General features: G+C 47.1%; 1 protein-coding gene across 1 annotated transcript in view; it reads right to left on the bottom strand.

Annotated features, from left to right (window-relative positions):
• Window positions 1–11,797: 11,797 nt before the first annotated feature.
• FGD2 (FYVE, RhoGEF and PH domain containing 2) overlaps window positions 11,798–20,135 on the bottom strand; it is a 45,460-nt gene continuing 37,122 nt past the window's right edge. Inside the window, exons 11-16 of the mRNA XM_038749320.1 lie at window positions 19,068–19,098; window positions 18,723–18,815; window positions 17,334–17,465; window positions 14,276–14,422; window positions 13,943–14,089; window positions 11,798–12,074 (exon numbers count right to left, since the gene is read on the bottom strand). Coding sequence (XP_038605248.1) covers window positions 11,853–12,074; window positions 13,943–14,089; window positions 14,276–14,422; window positions 17,334–17,465; window positions 18,723–18,815; window positions 19,068–19,098 — 772 coding nt within the window. The 3' untranslated portion in view covers window positions 11,798–11,852. The remainder of the gene's footprint in view (window positions 12,075–13,942; window positions 14,090–14,275; window positions 14,423–17,333; window positions 17,466–18,722; window positions 18,816–19,067; window positions 19,099–20,135) is intronic.

Below are 20,135 nucleotides of genomic sequence, written 5' to 3'. Positions count from 1 at the left end.
GTGGGAAGGAGGAGAGGTGGGGAGGGGGCGAGGGAGGGTCGGGGGTCACCGGGGGGGGGGGGGGGGAAATGGGTGGGAATGCCAGGGGAAGGTGGCACGTCTGCCGGGATCACAGGTGGCTTCGCCCGTCCCGACCGGCGCCGTCAATGCCAAGCCGTGCCGATCAATCGTATTTATTGAGCGCTTACTTTGTGCAGAGCACCGGACTAAGCCCTTGGGAAGTCCAAGTTGGCAACATCTAGAGACAGTCCCTACCCAACAGTGGGCTCACAGTCTAAAAGGGGGAGACAGAGAACAAAACCAAACATACTAACAAAATAAAATAGATATGTACAAGTAAAATAAATAAATAAGCCCCACTTCTGGTCTGTGGCGATCTCCAAGCACTGAGCAGCCTTTGCTTATCTTGCCCTTCCTCACCTCCGCCCCACCCAGGAAAAGAGGTTGGGGGCATCCAGGTTCTGAGTGAAGGGGAAAGGAGGGACAAATGAAGAGGCCTGGAGATGGGGATGGAGGGCAGTGAGGAGAGCCAAGGATGCCTACCGATCGATCAATCAATCAATCGTATTTATTGAGCGCTTACTGTGTGCAGAGCACTGGACTAAGCGCTTGGGAAGTCCAAGTTGGCAACACAGAGAGACGGTCCCGACCCGACAGCGGGCTCACAGTCTAGAAGGGGGAGACGGACAACAAAACAAAACATATTAACTAAATAGAATAAATATGTACAAATAAAATAGAGTAATAAATCCGTACAAACGTATATACATATATACAGGTGCCACTCGTGGCTCAGTGGACAGAGCCCGGGCTTGGGAGCCAGAGGTCATGGGTTCGAATCCTGGCTCCGCCACTTGTCAGCTGTGTGACCTTAGGCAAGTCGCTTAACTTCTCTGAGCCTCAGTTCCCTCATCTCTAAAATGGCGATTAAGACTGTGAGCCCCGCGTGGGACAACCTGATCACCTTGTATCCCCCCCCCAGAGCTTAGAACAGTGCTTCACACATAGTAAGCGCTTAACAAATGCCATTATTATTATTATTATTACTATTATTATTACAGGTGCTGTGGGGAGGGGAAGGAGGTAAGGCAAGGAGGGGGAGAAGAAGGAGGGGGCTGAGTGTGGGAAGGCCTCCTGGAGGAGGTGAGCTTTCAGTAGGGCCTTGAAAGTAGGAAGGGTGGAGACATTGGGTAGGTGGGAGACGCCAGGCTGGAGGGTCGTCCGAGCCCACCCACGATGGGCAGTCTAGGCCTCCCGTCCTGCCTGGAGAGGAGGAGTGGCTCAGTGGAAAAGAAGCCCGGGCTTTGGAGTCAGTGGTCATGGGTTCAAATCCCGGCTCTGCCAACTGTCAGCTGTGTGACTTTGGGCAAGTCACTTCACTTCTCTGGGCCTCAGTTCCCTCATCTGGAAAATGGTCATTGACCGTGAGCTCCCTGACCACCAAGAAACCAAGTCAGGCCCAGAATCCAGGGTCTGGGGAGCCCTGTCGGATGCTGAGCCAAACTTCCTCTGCCCTGCAGGGACAGTGACCAGAAACCTGGTTATTGATTGCAGAGAAGCAGCGTGGCTCAGTGGAAAGAGCCCGGGCTTCGGAGTCAGAGGTCATGGGTTCAAATCCCGCCTCCGCCACTTGTCAGCTGTGCGACTTTGGGCAAGTCACTTCACTTCTCTGGGCCTCAGTTCCCTATCTAGACAATGGGGATGAAGACTGTGAGCCCCCCGCCCCCCCCACCCATTGGAACAACCTGATCACCTTGTAACCTCCCCTTAATAATGATCGCATTTGTTAAGTGCTTACTATGTGCAGAGCACTGTTCTAAGTGCTGGGGGGGATACAAGGTGATCAAGTTGTCCCACTTGGGGCTCACAGTCTTCATCCCCATTTTACAGATGAGGGAACTGAGGCTCAGAGAAATGAAGTGACTTGCCCAAGGTCACACAGCAGACATGTGGTGGAGCTGGGATTCGAACCCATGACCCCTGACTCCAAAGCCCGGGAACATAGAGAAGCAGCGTGGCTCAGCGGAAAGAGCCCGGGCTTGGGAGTCAGAGGTCGTGGGTTCAAATTCCGGGTCCGCCACTTGTCAGCTGTGTGACTTTGGGCAAGTCACTTCACTTCCCTGGGCCTCAGTTCCCTCATCTGTAAAATGGGGATTAAGACTGTGAGCCCCAAGTGGGACAACCTGTATATGTTTGTACATATTTATTACTCTATTTTATTTGTACATATTTATTCCATTTATTTTATTTTGTTAATATGTTTTGTTTTGTTCTCTGTCTCCCCTTTCTAGACTGTGAGCCCGCTGTTGGGTAGGGACCGTCTCTGTGTGTTGCCAACTTGTATTTCCCAAGTGCTTAGTCCAGGGCTCTGCGCACAGTAAGCGCTCAATAAATACAATTGAATGAATAATAATAATAATAACGATTCATTTATTCATTCGTTCAATTGTATTTATTGAGCGCTTACTGTGTGCAGAGCACTGCACTAAGCGCTTGGGAAGTACCAGTTGGCAACATCTAGAGACGGTCCCTAATGATGGCATTTGTTAAGCGCTTACTAGGTGCAAAGCACTGTTCTAAGCGCTGGGGATGTTACAAGGTGATCAGGTTGCCGCACAGGGGGGATCACAGTCTTCATCCCCATTTGACAGATGAGGGAACTGAGGCTCAGAGAAGTTAAGTGACTTGCCCAAAGTCACACAGCCGACAAAGTGGCGGAGCGGGGATGAATGAACAACCTGATGACCTTGTAGCCTTCCCAGTGCTTAGAACAGTGCTTTGCGCATAGTAAGCGCTTGCCAAATAATAATAATGATAATGATAGCATTTATTAAGCACTTATTAAGCGCAAATACCATCCTCCTCCTCCTCCTCCTCCTCCTCCCCAAGCCTCCCTCTGCCCCTCCATCCCCTCCTCAAGTCCCCCTGGCAGTCAGTCACCCGTCCGGAGCTCCAGGACAGAGGCATTTGCCAACTTGTCCCTCCCAAGCGCTTAGTACAGTGCCCTGCACACAGTAAGCGCTCAATAAATACGATTGATTGATTGCTGGGACAATGCTGCCCTCTGCTGGCCCTCTGTGGGCTGGCCCTGCCCGCCTCCAGAAGCGCTTACTCTATAATAATAATGATGGTATTGGTTAAGCGCTTGCTATGTGTGAAGCACTGCTCTAAGCGCTGGGGGAGATAACAAGGTTGTTCATTCATTCAATCGTATTTATTGAGCGCTTACTGTGTGCAGAGCACTGGACTAAGCGCTTGGGAAGGACAAGTTGGCAACATCGAGAGACGGTCCCTACCCAACAGTGGGCTCACAGTCTAGAAATCATCATTATTATTATTATTATTATTATTATTATTATTATTATTATTATTATTAAGTGCTTACTATACAATAATAATGATGGTATTGGTTAAGCGCTTGCTATGTGTGAAGCACTGCTCTAAGCGCTGGGGGAGATACAAGGTTGTTCATTCGTTCAATCGTATTTATTGAGCGCTTACTGTGTGCAGAGCACTGGACTAAGCGCTTGGGAAGGACAAGTTGGCAACATCGAGAGACGGTCCCTACCCAACAGTGGGCTCACAGTCTAGAAATCATCATCATCAGCAGCATCATTATTATTATTCAGTGCTTATTATATAATAATAATGATGGCATTGGTTAAGCGCTTACTATGTGTGAAGCACTGCTCTAAGCGCTGGGGGAGATACAAGGTTGTTCATTCAATCGTATTTATTGAGCGCTTACTGTGTGCAGAGCACTGGACTAAGCGCTTGGGAAGGACAAGTTGGCAACATCGAGAGACGGTCCCTACCCAACAGTGGGCTCACAGTCTAGAAATCATCATCATCAGCAGCATCATTATTATTATTCAGTGCTTACTATATAATAATAATGATGGTATTGGTTAAGCGCTTACTATGTGTGAAGCACTGCTCTAAGCCCTGGGGGAGATACAAGGTTGTTCATTCATTCAATCGTATTTATTGAGCGCTTACTGTGTGCAGAGCACTGGACTAAGCGCTTGGTTAGGACAAGTTGGCAACATCGAGAGACGGTCCCTACCCAACAGTGGGCTCACAGTCTAGAAATCATCATCAGCATCATTAACATTATTAAGCGCTTACTATATAATAATAATGATGGTATTGGTTAAGCGCTTACTATGTGTGAAGCACTGCTCTAAGCGCTGGGGGAGATACAAGGTTGTTCAATCGTATTTATTGAGCGCTTACTGTGTGCAGAGCACTGGACTAAGCGTTTGGGAAGGACAAGTTGGCAACATCGAGAGACAGTCCCTACCCAACAGTGGGCTCACAGTCTAGAAATCATCATTATTATTATTATTATTATTATTATTATTATTATTAAGTGCTTACTATATAATAATAATGATGGTATTGGTTAAGCGCTTGCTATGTGTGAAGCACTGCTCTAAGCACTGGGGGAGATACAAGGTTGTTCATTCAATCGTATTTATTGAGCGCTTACTGTGTGCAGAGCACTGGACTAAGCGCTTGGGAAGGACAAGTTGGCAACATCGAGAGACGGTCCCTACCCAACAGTGGGCTCACAGTCTAGAAATCATCATCATCGTCATCATTATTATTATTATTAAGCGCTTACTCTATAATAATAATGATGGTATTGGTTAAGCGCTTGCTATGTGTGAAGCACTGCTCTAAGCGCTGGGGGAGATACAAGGGTCATCAGGTTGCCTCACGTGGGGCTCAGAGTCTTCATCCCCATTTGACAGATGAGGGAACCAAGGCACAGAGAATAATGTTACATCATAATATAATATATTATTATATTATCATACATTATATTATATGATATATGGCATGATATATCATGCTATATTATACTATATCATATTACATTATATTATTATCACATCACATTATATCATATCATATATTTTATAATAATGCAACACAATAGATAATATATTATAATATATAATATATTACATTATATGCTATAATAATACATCATACATCATTATATTATGACATATGGTATATTATAATAATATATTATATACCATTACATAATAAATATCATATCATTTATAAGATTATATAATGTAACAAGCACATTATACTATATATTAACATAATATAATAAATATACAATATATTATAGTGCATATAATTGCATGTATATCGTATATTCCAATGTTATATATAATATATTATATATTATAATATTATTAATGATAATGGCATTTATTAAGCGCTTACTATGTGCAAAGCACTGTTCTAAGCGCTGGAGAGGTTACAAGGTGATCAGGTTGCCCCACGGGGGGCTCACAGTTTTAATCCCCATTTCACAGATGAGGGAACTGAGGCCCAGAGAAGTGAAGTGACTCGCCCAAAGTCACACAGCTGTCAATTGGTGGAGCCGGGATTTGAACCCATGACCTCTGACCCCAAAGCCCGGGCTTTTCCCACTGAGCCATGCTGCTTCTCTAGAGAGAAGTTAAGTGACTTGCCCAGTGACACACAGCAGACAAGTGGCAGAGCTGGGATTAGAACCCATGACCTCTGACTCCCAAGCCCGGGCTCTTTCCACTGAGCCACGCTGCTTCTCTAGCCATGCCGCTTCTCTGTCAAGCACTGTTCTAAGCGCTGGGGTAATAATAGTAATAACAATAATAATAATAATAATAATAAGAATAATAAGAATAATAAGAATGGCATTTATTAAGCGCTTACTATGTGCAAAGCACTATTCTAAGCCCTGGGGTGGTAATAATAATAATAATAATAATGGCATTTATTAAGCGCTTACTATGTGCAAAGCACTATTCTAAGCCCTGGGGTAATAATAATAATAATAATAATAATAATGGCATTTATTAAGCGCTTACTATGTGCAAAGCACTATTCTAAGCCCTGGGGTAATAATAATAATAATAATAATGGCATTTATTAAGCGCTTACTATGTGCAAAGCACTATTCTAAGCCCTGGGGTAATAATAATAATAATAATGGCATTTATTAAGCGCTTACTATGTGCAAAGCAGTGTTCTAAGCGCTGGGTAGATGCTGTCGCACATGGGCCTCGCAGTCTCAATCCCCATTTTACAGATGAGGGAACAGAAGCCCAGAGAAGTGCAGCGACTTGCCCCTGGTCACACAGCAGACAAGCGGTGGAGTCGGGATTGGAACCCACAACCTCTGACTCCTAAACTCGTGCTCTAGCCACTAGGCCACCCTGCTTCAGATTATCGCTGAGGAGACAGGGAGGAGAGCTGGGATTATTATTTTTTTATTGTGTCGTCTAGTTGTTCCCGATTCATAACGACTCCATGGATATACTTTCTCCTGGGCATCCCGTCCTCTGCCATAATCCGCAACTTTTCTAATGGTTCTCCCGTTGACAGATGAGGGAACCAAGGCACAGAGAATAATGTTACATCGTAATATAATATGTTATTATATTATCATACATTATATATTATATGATATTATATGATATATGACACGATATCACTATATCATATTACATTATATGATTTGACGTTATCGTCGTGTGGTCTTTATCCATCTCGCTGCAGGTCTGCCTCTTCCACGTTTCCCCTGGACTTTTCCTAGCATTAGTGCCTTCTCCAGAGAATGAATCCTCCTCATTAAGTGTAGAAAATATGCTAATCTAAGTCGAGTCATTTGGCTTTCCAAAGACCGCTTCGGTTTAATTTGTCCCAAAAATGTGGGGCAATGTCAACCACCCTCCTCCTTTCCCTATGGCTTTCCCCCAGAGTGGTGGGACAATTAATTCTCCTCCGCTTCAAAGCCTTATTGGAGGCACATCTCCTCCAAGAGGCCTTCCCTGATTGAGGCCACATTTCCTCTTCTCCCATCCTTTCTGTGTTGCCTTAGCACTGGGATTTGCTCCGTTTATTCACCCCTCCATCATCATCATCAATCATATTTATTGAGCGCTTACTATGTGCAGAGCACTGTACTAAGCGCTTGGGAAGTACAAATTGGCAACATAGAGAGACAGTCCCTACCCAACAGTGGGCTCACAGTCTAAAAGGGGGAGACAGAGAACAAAACCAAACATACTAACAAAATAAAATAAATAGAATAGATATGTACAAATAAAATAGAGTGAAAAAAAATATGTACAAACATACATATTTTTATGTATGTATACATATACATACATATATACATATGTATATACATATGCATATACATATATGTATATACATATGTATATACATATACATATACATACATGTATATGCATACATGTATATACATATGTATATACATATACATATACATATATGTATATACATATATACATACGTATAACATATATACAGGTGGTGTGGGGAAGGGAAGGAGGTAAGATGGGGGGATGGAGAGGGGGACGAGGGGGAGTGTAGCTGTAATTAATTTGTTAATGTCTCCCCCTCTAGACTGTAAACTCCTTGTGGGCAGGGAACCTGTCTTACCGACTGTTATAATAATAATAATAATAATGGCATTTATTAAGCGCTTACTATGTGCAAAGAACTGTTCTAAGCGCTGAGGAGGTAACAAGGTGATCAGGTTGTCCCACGGGGGGCTCAAAGTCTTAATCCCTATTTTACAGATGAGGTCCCTGAGGCCCAGAGAAGTGAAGTGACTTGCCCAAAGTCACACAGCTGACAATCGGCGGAGCTGGGATTTGAACCCATGACCTCTGACTCCAAAGCCCGCGCTCTTTCCACTGTTATACTGTGAAATTGTACTCTTCCAAGCTGTCTGCTCTGCACCCAGTAAGCACCCAATAAATACGATTGAGTGATTGATTGAGGTGATTAGCTTGGGGTGTCAAGAGACCCAGATTCTAGTCCCGCCTTAGCCTTGGCCTGTTTTGTGAAGCAAGCAGGCATTGAAGCAGCATGGAATAGTGGCTAGAGCCACTACATGGTTAAGGTCATGGGTTCTAATCTCCGCTGCGCCACTTGTCTGCAGTACGACCTTGGGTAAGCCACTTAACTTCTCTGTGCCTCAGTTACCTCACCTGTAAAATGGGAGTCGAGACTGCGAGCCCCACGGGGACAGGGACTGTGTTCAACCCTATTAGCTTGCATCCACCCCAGCACTGAGTACAGTGCCTGGCCCATTGTAAACACTTAATAAATACCATAATAATAATCAATATTCATTTGTCGAATAATAATAATGATAATAATAATAATGGCATTTATTAAGTGCTTACTATGTGCAAAGCACTGTTCTAAGCGCTGGGGAGGTTACAAGGTGATCAGGTTGTCCCTGCCGGGGCTCACAGTCTTAATCCCCATTTTACAGATGAGGTCGCTGAGGCACAGAGAAGTGAAGTGACTTGCCCAAAGGCACACAGCCGACAATTTGCAGAGGCGGGATTTGAACCCACGACCTCTGACTCCAAAGCCCGGGCTCTTTCCTACTGAGCCACACTGCTTCTCTAAATCAAATTTGATTCGAGAGCTTCTCGAATCAAATTTGAGTGCTTATTGTGTGCAGATCATTATAATAATAATAATAATGATGGCATTTATTAAGCGCTTACTATGTGCAAAGCACTGTTCTAAGCGCTGGAGAGGTTACAAGGGGATCAGGTTGTCCCACGGGGGGGCTCACAGTCTTAATCGCCATTTTTACAGATGAGGCCACTGAGGCCCAGAGAAGTGAAGTGCCTTGCCCACAGTCACCCAGCTGACAATTGGAGGGGCCGGGATTTGAACCCGTGACCTCTGGCTCCAAAGCCCGGGCTCTTTCCACTGAACCAGAAGTGCTTACCATCTCTGGGCCGCGGTTTTTTTTTTTTTTTTATGACACCCCTTCTCTGCACACAGTAAGCGCTCAATAAATACGATTGATTGATCGATTCTCTACCTCACAGGGGTGTCAAGAGGTCCAAGTGGAAACACTGAAAGGACAGAGGGGCTCTAAGGATCAGGGTCATGGAAGCTCAGCCGGACCATCCACCTCCTCCCCAGCTTTGTTCCTTATCCCGTTCTCTTTCCCTAGAGATGGGTAAAGATTGCAGGCTTCGTTTTAAAAGACGGAGCCGGGCAGGGGAGAGGGGATATTGGAAATTAGAGCGTCTGGGGAGGCTGTCGGCCGCTCTCCCTCCTTTTTTTCAATGGCGCCCTACTGAGAGCTCACCTCCTCCAGGAGGCCTTCCCAGACTGAGCCCCTTCCTTCCTCTCCCCCTCGTCTCCCTCCCCATCCCCCCCACCTTACCTCCTTCCCTACAGCACCTGTATATATGTGTATATGTTTGTACATATTTATTACCCTATTTATTTTACTTGTACCTATCTATTCTATTTTATTTTGTTAGTATGTTTGGTTTTGTTCTCTGCCTCCCCCTTCTAGACTGTGAGCCCACTGTTGGGTAGGGACTGTCTCTATATGTTGCCAGCTTGTACTTCCCAAGCGCTTAGTCCAGTGCTCTGCACACAGTAAGCGCTCAATAAATACGATTGATTGATTGATTCAGCCCTCTCAGAGTGGCACCCGGAGGGTTTCCAGTCTCGGCTACGGGAGGGAGAGTCAAGCGGAGGCCTACCCGTTCCGTTCCTAGCTTGGCCAGCGGCTAGCGAGCGGAAGGCAATCTGCTTCAAGTCAAAACTCACGGGGGAGAGTCGAGGACGGAGATTGGAGTTGACCGCGCGGAAGGCGGCAGTGGAAAACCACTTCCGGATTGCTACCGGAGAAGCAGCGTGGCTCAGTGGAAAGAGCCCGGGCTTTGGAGTCGGAGGTCATGGGTTCAAATCCCGACTCCGCCAGTTGTCAGCTGCGTGACTTTGGGCAAGTCACTTCACTTCTCTGGGCCTCAGTTACCTCGTCTGTAAAATGGGGATTAAGGCTGTGAGCGCCCCGTGGGACAACCTGATCACCTTGTAACCTCTCCAGCGCTTAGAACAGTGCTTTGTACATAGTAAGCGCTTAATAAATGCCATCATTATTATTACCAAGAAAACTCTACGGATCCACTACCAGAACGACTGCGGATGGAGAGCGGCACGTTCTGGGAGAGATGCGTCCCTGGTGTCGCTGTGGGTCGGAAACGACTGTAACCTCTCCAGCGCTTAGAACAGTGCTTTGTACATAGTAAGCGCTTAATAAATGCCATTATTATTATTATTATTACCAAGAAAATTCTACGGATCGCTTGCGAGGTGTCCAGCACTGTTCTAAGCGCTGGGGTAGAGACAAGGTCACCAGGTGGGACCCGGTCCCTGTCCCGCATGGGGCTCGCAGTCTAAATCGGAGGGCTGGAGGAGTTTATCCCCATTTAACAGACAAGGTAACTGAGGCACAGTCTTCATCCCCATTTTACAGGTGAGGGAACTGAGGCTCAGAGAAGTTAAGTGACTTGCCCAAGGCCACACAGCAGACATGTGGCAGAGTCGGCATTCAAACCCATGACCTCTGACTCCAAAGCCCGGGCCCTTTCCACTGAGCCGCGCTGCTTCTCGTTACAAGGTGATCAGGTCGTCCCACGGGGGGCTCCCAGTCTTCATTCCCATTTTCCAGATGAGGGACCTGAGGCCCAGAGAAGTGAAGTGACTTGCCCAAAGTCACCCAGCTGACTAGTGGCAGAGCCGGGATTAGAACCCACGACCATCTGACTCCCAAGCCTGGGCTCCTTCCATTGAGCCATGCTGCTTCTCCAAGCTGCTGCTTGGGATCCGAGGCTGGTGGTCTTTAGAAGACGCCCCTGCCCCCAGCACCTGTATATATGTTTGTACATATTTATTACTCCATTTATTTTACTTGTACATATTCTATTTATTTTATTGTGTTAATATGTTTTGTTTTGTCGTCGGTCTCCCCCTTCTAGACTGTGAACCCGCTGTTGGGTAGGGACCGTCTCTATATGTTGCCACTTTGGACTTCCCAAGTGCTTAGTACAGTGCTCTGCACGCAGTAAGCGCTCAATAAATATGATTGAATGAATGAACAGGGAAGCGATACGGAAAAGTCACTCAGCAAGCGATTCAGTCATTCATTAAATTCACTCAGTCGTATTTATTGAGCACTTACTGGGTGCAGAGCATTGTACTAAGGGCTTGGAAGAGCACGATATAGCAATAAACAGAGACGTTCCCTGCCCACAGCGAGTTTACAGTCTAGAGTGATCGGCAGAGCTGGGATTAAAACCCCGGGCCCATGATTCCCAGGCTCTTGTTCTTCCCACTAGGCCCTGCTGCTTCCCTGATAGAGAAGCTTATCGTGGGCTTCCAGGCTGTCCATCGCCTCGCCCCCTCCTACCTCACCTCCCTTCTCTCCTTCTGCAGCCCACCCCGCACCCTCTGCTCCTCCACCGCTAATCTCCTCACGGTACGGCCTCGTTCTCGCCTGTCCCGCCATCGACCCCCGGCCCACGTCCTCCCCCGGGCCTGGAATGCCCCCAATCCCTCTGCCCATCCGCCAAGCTAGCTCTCTTCCTCCCTTCAAGGCCCTACTGAGAGCTCACCTCCTCCAGGAGGCCTTCCCACACTGAGCCCCTTCCTTCCTCTCCCCCTCGTCCCCCTCTCCACCCCCCATCTTACCTCCTTCCCTTCCCCACAGCACCTGTATATATGTATATATGTTTGTACATATTTGTTACTCTATTTTACTTGTACATATCTATTCTATTTAGTTTATTTTGTTAGTATGTTTGGTTTTGTTCTCTGTCTCCCCCTTTTAGACTGTGAGCCCACTGTTGGGTAGGGACTGTCTCTCTGTGTTGCCAACTTGTACTTCCCAAGTGCTTAGTACAGTGCTCTGCACACAGTAAGCGCTCAAGAAATACGATTGACGATGGATGATGATGGGGAGAGGGAGGGGTCCCGCAGACGCCCGTTCACTCCAGCTCATCCGAGGAATCCCCATCCGCCTCCGAGGGGCCCTCGCCGCTAGCCGCTTGCGCCATGGCGCTCATCCAACGTCGCTTCAGCTCCTCGGACTCGGCCCTGAAGGTGTAGGCCTGGCCTGACTGAAGCAGCCGGAAGGCTCGGGGGTCCGTGGGGGGTCCGTCTTTCACCTGGTATCCAAGCAGGGGGATGGAGGTGTGGGCTTTCACGTCCTACAGCAGAGGGAGGAAGACCGTGAGCCCCTTGGGGGACAGGGACTCATCATCATCATCATCATCAATCGTATTTATTGAGCGCTTACTGTGTGCAGAGCACTGGACTAAGCGCTTGGGAAGTCCAAGTTGGCAACATAGAGAGACAGTCCCTACCCAACAGTGGGCTCACAGTCTAAAAGGGGGAGACAGAGAACAAAACCAAACATACTAACAAAATAAAATAAATAGAATAGATATGTACAAGTAAAATAAATAACTATGGACTATGTCCAGTGTGATTAACTAGTACCTACCACAGTGCTTAGAACAATGCTCGGCACATAGTAAGCTCTTAACAAGTACAATTATTATATTATTCATTCATTCAATCATATTTATTGAGCACTGTGTGCAGAGCACTGTACCAAGCGCTTGGGAAGTACAAGTTGGCAACATATAGAGACAGTCTCTCCCCAACAATGGGCTCATATTTACTATTCTGTTTATTTTATTTTGTTAATATGTTTCGTTTTGTTGTCTGTCTCCCCCTTCTAAACTGTGAGCCCGCTGTTGGGTAGGGACCATCTCTATATGTTGCCAATTTGTATTTCCCAAGTGCTTAGTACAGTGCTCTGCACACAGTAAGCACTCAATAAATACGATTGATTGATTGATTAATATAATATATAATGTGGTCTTCCCAGACTGAGCCCCCTCCTTCCCCTCCCTTCCCTCCCCCTCCCCATGCCCCCTCCTTACCTCCTTCCCCTCCCCACAGCACCTGTATATATGTATATATATTTGTACTGATTTATTACTCTATTTATTTATTTTATTTGTACATGTTTATTCTATTTATTTTATTTTGTTAATATGTTTTGTTTCATTGTCTGTCTCCCCCTTCTAGACTGTGAGCCCGCTGTTGGGTAGGGACTGTCTCTAGATGTTGCCAACTTGGACTTCCCAAGGGCTTAGTACAGTGCTCTGCAGACAGTAAGCGCTCAATAAATACGATTGAATGAATGAATGAACTAGTAGCTACCCCAGCGCTTAGAACAACGCTCGGCACATAGTAAGCTCTTAACAAATACTATTATTATATTATTCATTCATTCATTCAATCGTATTTATTGAGCGCTTACTGTGTGCAGAGCACTGTACTAAGCGGTTGGGAAGTACAAGTCGGCAACATATAGAGACAGTCCCTACCCAACAACGGGCTCATTATATAATATGATATATAATATAATAAAATATATAATATAATATATTCTTCTTATATACTGTGTATATATGTATATACTTGTAATTCTATTTACTTTATTAACGGTGTGTTTATATAATTGTATTTATAATGATCCCACTGATGCCTGTTTACTTGTTTTGATGTTTCTCTCTCACTCAATCGTATTTATTGAGCACTTACTGTGTGCAGAGCACTGTACTAAGCGCTTGGGAAGTACAAGTCGGCAACCTATAGAGACGGTCCCTACCCAACAACGGGCTCACAGTCTCTTCTCTGGGCCTCAGTTACCTCCCCCCGGCTTCTAGACTGTGAGTCCGTTGTGGGTAGCGATTGTCTCTATTTGTTGCTGAACTGTACTTCCCAAGCGCTTCGTACGGTGCTCTGCACACAGTAAGCGCTTCATTACATATGATTGAATGAATATTATTATTATTATTTTTGCTACTATTATCTCAAGGGCAGGGGGAAGAGGAGGCCCCGGCTGCTGCTTTTTTCTCCCCCACCCCCTCACCTTTTGGGATGGCTTCCTCCTTAGGCCAGCGCCTGAATGTCCAGTGATGTCCAACGCTTCCTGGCCGGCCGATATCCGCCCCCCCGACCCCCGACCCCCGTCCCTGTCCGCCCCCAGGCCCGTTCCCACCTGTGGGGCGGCGTAGATGTACAGGACCAGCGGGTCATCCCGGGGGATCACGAACCAGCCCCGCAGGCCGCCCTTCCCACCCTTGTCTCCCAGCAGCTGCAGGAAGCTGCAGATCAAGCTCTGCCCCGACGCCTTCGCTGACTCTTTCTGGCAGACAGACAGACGGACAAACGGACAGAGTCGGTCAGTCCCCGGACCGGCGGGAGGCCCGATCCCCAGCCTCCAGGGTGACTCCCCTCGTCCCCAGGCCCCAGCCCCGAGGACTCAAGGCCTCGGCCTGTGGTCCCCCACCCCAAGCTTTGCCTTCCCGCTCCGGCCCCCACCCGCCTGCACCTCCAGGATCCCCTTCCGTCTCTCCTCCTTTTCCTCGGGGAGCAGATTTCCAGTCAGGAAGACGTAGCATTCCAGGCAGACGCGATTGGGCCGGTTCTCGTCGTATTTCAGCTCAGCACGGAAGTCCGAGCATCTGGCACAGACCACCTTCGGGGAAGGCTGAGGGTCAGGCCCGGCAACCAGGGAGGGGGACGGGGCGGGGGGTCCAGGGAGAACCGGAGGGCGGGAACCGGGAAGGGACGGGCGATGAGGGTGAGAGGCAGAAGGTGATCGGTAATATTTATTGAGGCTTACTGTGTGCAGAGCACTGTACTCAGTGCTTGGATGAGTAAAATATAACAGGTGGTAGACATGTTCCCTGACCACAACGAGCTTACAGTCTAGAGGCGATGGGATCTTCCAGTTATCGCCCCATCTCCCTTCTACCATTCCTTTCTAAACTCCACAAGTCAGTTGTTTACACCCACTGCCTCCACTTCCTCTCCTTCAACTCTCTCCTCAACATCCTGCAATCTGGCTCCCCCCATCTTCACGGAAACTGCCCTCTCTAAGGTCACCAACTTATATACATATATACTGACTGTATATATGTATATATGTTTGTACATATTTATTACTCTATTTATTTTACTTGTACATATCTATTTTATTTATTTTATTTTGTTAGTATGTTTGGTTTTGTTCTCTGTCTCCCCCTTTTAGACTGTGAGCCCACTGTTGGGTAGGGACTGTCTCTATATGTTGCCAACTTGTACTTCCCAAGCGCTTAGTACAGTGCTCTGCACATAGTAAGCGCTCAATAAATACGATTGATGATGATGATGACGATGATGATCTCCTTCTAGACTGTGAGCCCGTTGTTGGGTAGGGAGACCGTCTCTATATGTTGCCGACTTGTACTTCCCAAGCGCTTAGTACGGTGCTCTGCACACAGTAAGCGCTCAATAAATATGACTGAATGAATGAATCTCCTTCTTGCCTGATCCAACGGCCTCTACTCCATCCTAATCCTCCTTGACTTCTCTCAGCTGCCTTCAACACTGCGGACCAAACTCCTCTCCTGGAAACATTATCCAACCTTGGCTTACAGACACTATCCTCTCTTGGTTCTCCTCCTATTTCTCTGACCGCTCCTTTTCAGTCTCTTTCGTGGGCTCCTCCTCTTCCTCCCACCCCCTAACTTTGGGAGTCCCTCAAGGTTCAGTTCTGGGTCCCCTTCCATTCTCCAGATACACTCAGTCCCTTGGAGAATTCATTTATTCCCACAGCTTCAACTACGATTTTTATGTAGTCCAGTGCTCTGCACACCGTAAGCGCTCAATAAATACGACTGAATGAATGGATGTGGAAGATTCCCAAATCTACCTCTCCAGCCCTGGCCTCTCTGCTTCTTGGCAATCTCACGATTCCTCCTGCCTTCAAGACATTTCTACTTGGATTTCTACTAGAGAAGCAGCGTGGCTCAGTGGAAAAAGCCCGGGCTTTGGAGTCAGAGGCCTTGGGTTCAAATCCCGGCTCCGCCAATTGCCGGCTGTGTGACTTTGGGCAGGTCACTTTACTTCTCTGTGCCTCAGTTCCCTCATCTGTAAAATGGGGATTGACTGTGAGCCCCCCATGGGACAACCTGATCACCTTGTAACCTCCCCAGCGCTTAGAACAGTGCTTTGCACATAGTAAGCACTTAATAAATGCCATCATCATTATTATTATTATTACTTGGGAGTCAGAAAGTCATGGATTCTAATCCTGGCTCCCCTACATGTCTGCTGTGTGACCTTGGGTAAGTCACTGCTCTTAGTCTAGGCCTCAGTTACCTCATCTGTAAATTGGGGTTGAGACTTTGAGCCCAATGTGGAACAGGGACTATGTTCACCCCGATTTCCTTGTAACCACCCCAGCGCTTAGAACGGCACCTGCCACATAGTAATCAATCAATCAATCAATCATATTTATTGAGTGCTTACTGTGTGCAGAGCACTGTACTAAGCGCTTGGGAAGTACAAGTTGGCAACATATAGAGACAGTCCCTACCCAACAGTGGGCTCTCAGTCTAGAAGGGGGAGATAGAGAACAAAACCAAACATACTAACAAAATAAAATAAATAGAATAGATATGTACAAGTAAAATAAATAAATAGAGTTAGAGGTCATGGGTTCAAATCCCAGCTCCGCCAATTGTCAGCTGTGTGACCTTAGGCAAGTCACTTCACTTCTCTGTGCCTCAGTTACCTGATCTGCAAAAAGGGGATTAAGACTGTGAGCCCTCTGTGGGACAGCCTTATCACCTTGTAACCTCCCCAGCGCTTAGAACAGCGCTTTGCACATAAGCACTTAATAAATGCCATCACTATTATTATTATTACAAGCAAATCAGGTTGCACAGAGTTCCTATCATTCACTCATTCATTCATTCAATCGAATTTATTGAGTGCTTACTGTGGGCAAAGCACTGCACAGAGTGCTTGGGAGAATACAAAATAACAATTAACAGACACATCCCCTCCCTACAACAAGCTTGCCCACAGAGGGCTCGCAGTCTTAATTCCCATAGTAAGTGCTTAACAAATACCATAATCATTATTATTATTATTATTGTTATTATTATGTCCCACTGTCCCTTCAAACTAAACTGGTCCAAAACAGGATTTCTCATCTTCCCCCCCCAAACCCTGCCTCCCACTAACTTTCCCATCCCATCTTTTAGACTGTGAGCCCACTGTTGGGTAGGGACTGTGTCTATATGTTGCCAATTTGTACTTCCCAAGCGCTTAGTACAGTGCTCTGCACATAGTAAGCACTCAATAAATACGATTGATGATGATGATGATCCCTTTAGAAAATACTACCACGCACCTTGGCACCTTGGCATTAGCCTTGATTCATCCATCTCATTCAACCTGCACATTCGGTCTGCCACCAGATCCTGTCAGTTCTACGTTCCCAGCATCTCTAGACTCTGCCTCTTCATCCCAACTGCTTCCACACTGACCGGAACACGGGCTGCCTTGCTAACCACAGGGAAGGGCAGGGAAGGGGGCTTGGGAACGGGACTACTCACGTAACCACAGGCCCGACAGTGGTGCCGCCGGCGGGTGAGGGCGTTGAAGGGCTCCCGGCAGCGCATGCACATGGTCACCATCTTGTCTCGCACCCACTGTGGGGCCCGCAGACCCAGTTCCTCGCACTTGAGCTGCGTGTGGGGAAGGAGAGGCTAATCATCCCCTTCCTGGGGCTCTCCCCCACCAGCCTCTCCCTCCAGCTCTCCCTGACCACTCCCACCCCCCTCCGCGTGTCCCATGTGGAGAGGACCGGACCCAAGGGTCTGGGCTCCAAACCTTGACTCTCCCCATCTCCTCCAAGAGGCCTTCTCTTTCCTAAGCCCCCCTTTCCTCTTCTCATCGTCATCATCATCAATCGCATTTATTGAGCGCTTACTGTGTGCAGAGCACAGGACTAAGCGCTTGGGAAGTACAAGTTGGCAACATATAGAGACAGTCCCTACCCAACAGTGGGCTCACAGTCTAAAAGGGGGAAGACAGAGAACAAAACCAAACATACTAACAAAATAAAATAAATAGAATAGATATGTACATAGATATGTATAGATATATAGAATAGATATATAGAATAGATATAGAATAGATATCATCATCATCATCATCAATAGTATTTATTGAGCGCTTACTGTGTGCAGAGCACTGGACTAAGCGCTTGGGAAGTACAAGTTGAGAACATATAGAGACAGTCCCTACCCAACAGTGGGCTCACAGTCTAAAAGGGGGAAGACAGAGAACAAAACCAAACATACTAACAAAATAAAATAAATAGAATAGATATGTACATAGATATGTATAGATATATAGAATAGATATAGAATAGATATAGAATAGATATCATCATCATCATCATCAATCGTATTTATTGAGCGCTTACTGTGTGCAGAGCACTGGACTAAGCGCTTGGGAAGTACAAGTTGGCAACATATAGAGACAGTCCCTACCCAACAGTGGGCTCACAGTCTAAAAGGGGGAGACAGAGAACAAAACCAAACATACTAACAAAATAAAATAAATAGAATAGATATGTACATAGATATGTAGAGATATATAGAATAGGTATATAGAATACAGAATAGATATAGAATAGATATAGAATAGATATGTATATATGTATAGACATGTATATCTCCCACTCCCTTCTGCGCCACCTTGACTGGTTCCCTTTCTTCATCCCCCGTCCCAGCCCCACAGCATTTATGTCCATATCTGTCACTTATTTACATTAATGTCTGTCTCCCCCTCTGGACTGCAAGCTTGTCATGGGCAGGGAATGTGCCTGTGATATTGTTATACCATCCTTCTCTCCCAAGTGCTCGGTACAGTGCTCTGCACATCGTAAGTGCCCAATAAATAGATCGACTGGCAGACTGCCTGACTGACTGAGTTACCTGGGGCGCCTGAAGGTCCCCCTCAGGTCCCTGGACCGCAGCCTTGAAGGTTTTATTCCTCTTCTCGCACTGGCTGATGGCTATGAGGCAGGTCTGGGACACAGAAAGGAATGGGGTGCATTCTGCCTCCCCCCAGTCTCCCAGAGCCACTGGTCCCTGGTTCCTGGGGGCTGGGGGGAGGCCGGGAGGGACCTTCAGGAAGGACCAGGACAGGGCCAGTGAGAAGCACCCAGGGGCAGAGGTCATGAAATAAAGCCAATAAACAGAGAGATGGAGCCAAGGGGGCCCTTCTTCCTTCCCTCCCTCCCTCCCTTCTCCACTCACAGCCCAGGCAGGGCTCATTACCTGGATCCAGGAATTCATTTCCTCCGGAGACCTGTCCAGAGAGGGGAAGCAGTTCTTAGAGGGGTGCGGGGGGAGTCCTTGACCAAACCATTTCTCCTCCCTTATTGACACCCATGCCCGTCATCCCTGTCAGCTCTTCCATACATTTAACTCCCTTCTCAGGCCCCCTGTTCCTCCCCCTCCTCTGTCCCTCACCCCCAACGATCTGGCCTCCTACTCCATTAATAAAATTAACTCCATCAGGTCTGAGCTCCCCAAATTCACTCCTCCCCCTTCTCCAACCCCCCTGCTCTCAACCCTCTCTGCTACTCTCCCATCCTTCCCAGCAGTATCTTCAGATGAGATCTCCTCCTTCCTCTCAAGTGCTACTCCATCCACCTGTGCTTCAGACCCCATTCCCTCTCGTCTTATGAAGTCTCTCGCCCCTTCCCTTCTCCCCTCCCTAACTTCCATCTTCAACTGCTCACTTTCCACTTGTTCCTTCCCCTCTGCCTTCAAATAAGCCAATGTCTCCCCCATCCTAAAAAAACCCTCCCTTGACCCCACGGCCCCCTCCAGTTACTGTCCCTTCTCCCTCCTACCTTTCCTTTCCAAAATCCTGAAGCGAGTCGTCTACATTCGCTGCCTCGAATTCCTCCCCTCCAACTCTCTCCCGGACTCCTTCCAATCTGGCTTCCGTCCCCTCCACTCCACTGAAACCACCTTCTCTAAGGTCACCCACGACCTCCTTCTTGCCAAATCCAATGGCTCCTACTCCATCCTAATCCTCCTCGACTTCTCAGCTGCCTTTGACACTGTGGACCATCCTCTTCTCCTCAACATGTTATCCAACCTTGGCTTCACTGACTGTCCTCTCCTGGTTCTCCTCATCTCTCTGGTCATTCACTCTCTGTTCTCCTTCGTGGACTCCTCCTCCCCTCCCAACCCTTACTATAGTGGTTCCTCAAGGGTCAGTTCTTGGTCTCTTTCTGTTCTCTATCTACACTCACTCCCTTGGTGAACTCATTCACTCCCACGGCTTCAATTATCATCTCTACGTTGATGACACCCAAATCTACATCTCTGCCC

This window comes from Tachyglossus aculeatus, chromosome 7 (assembly GCF_015852505.1).
Source record: "Tachyglossus aculeatus isolate mTacAcu1 chromosome 7, mTacAcu1.pri, whole genome shotgun sequence".
Classification (NCBI taxonomy): Eukaryota; Metazoa; Chordata; class Mammalia; order Monotremata; family Tachyglossidae; genus Tachyglossus; species Tachyglossus aculeatus.
This window is presented reverse-complemented; position numbering and strand designations above follow the sequence as displayed.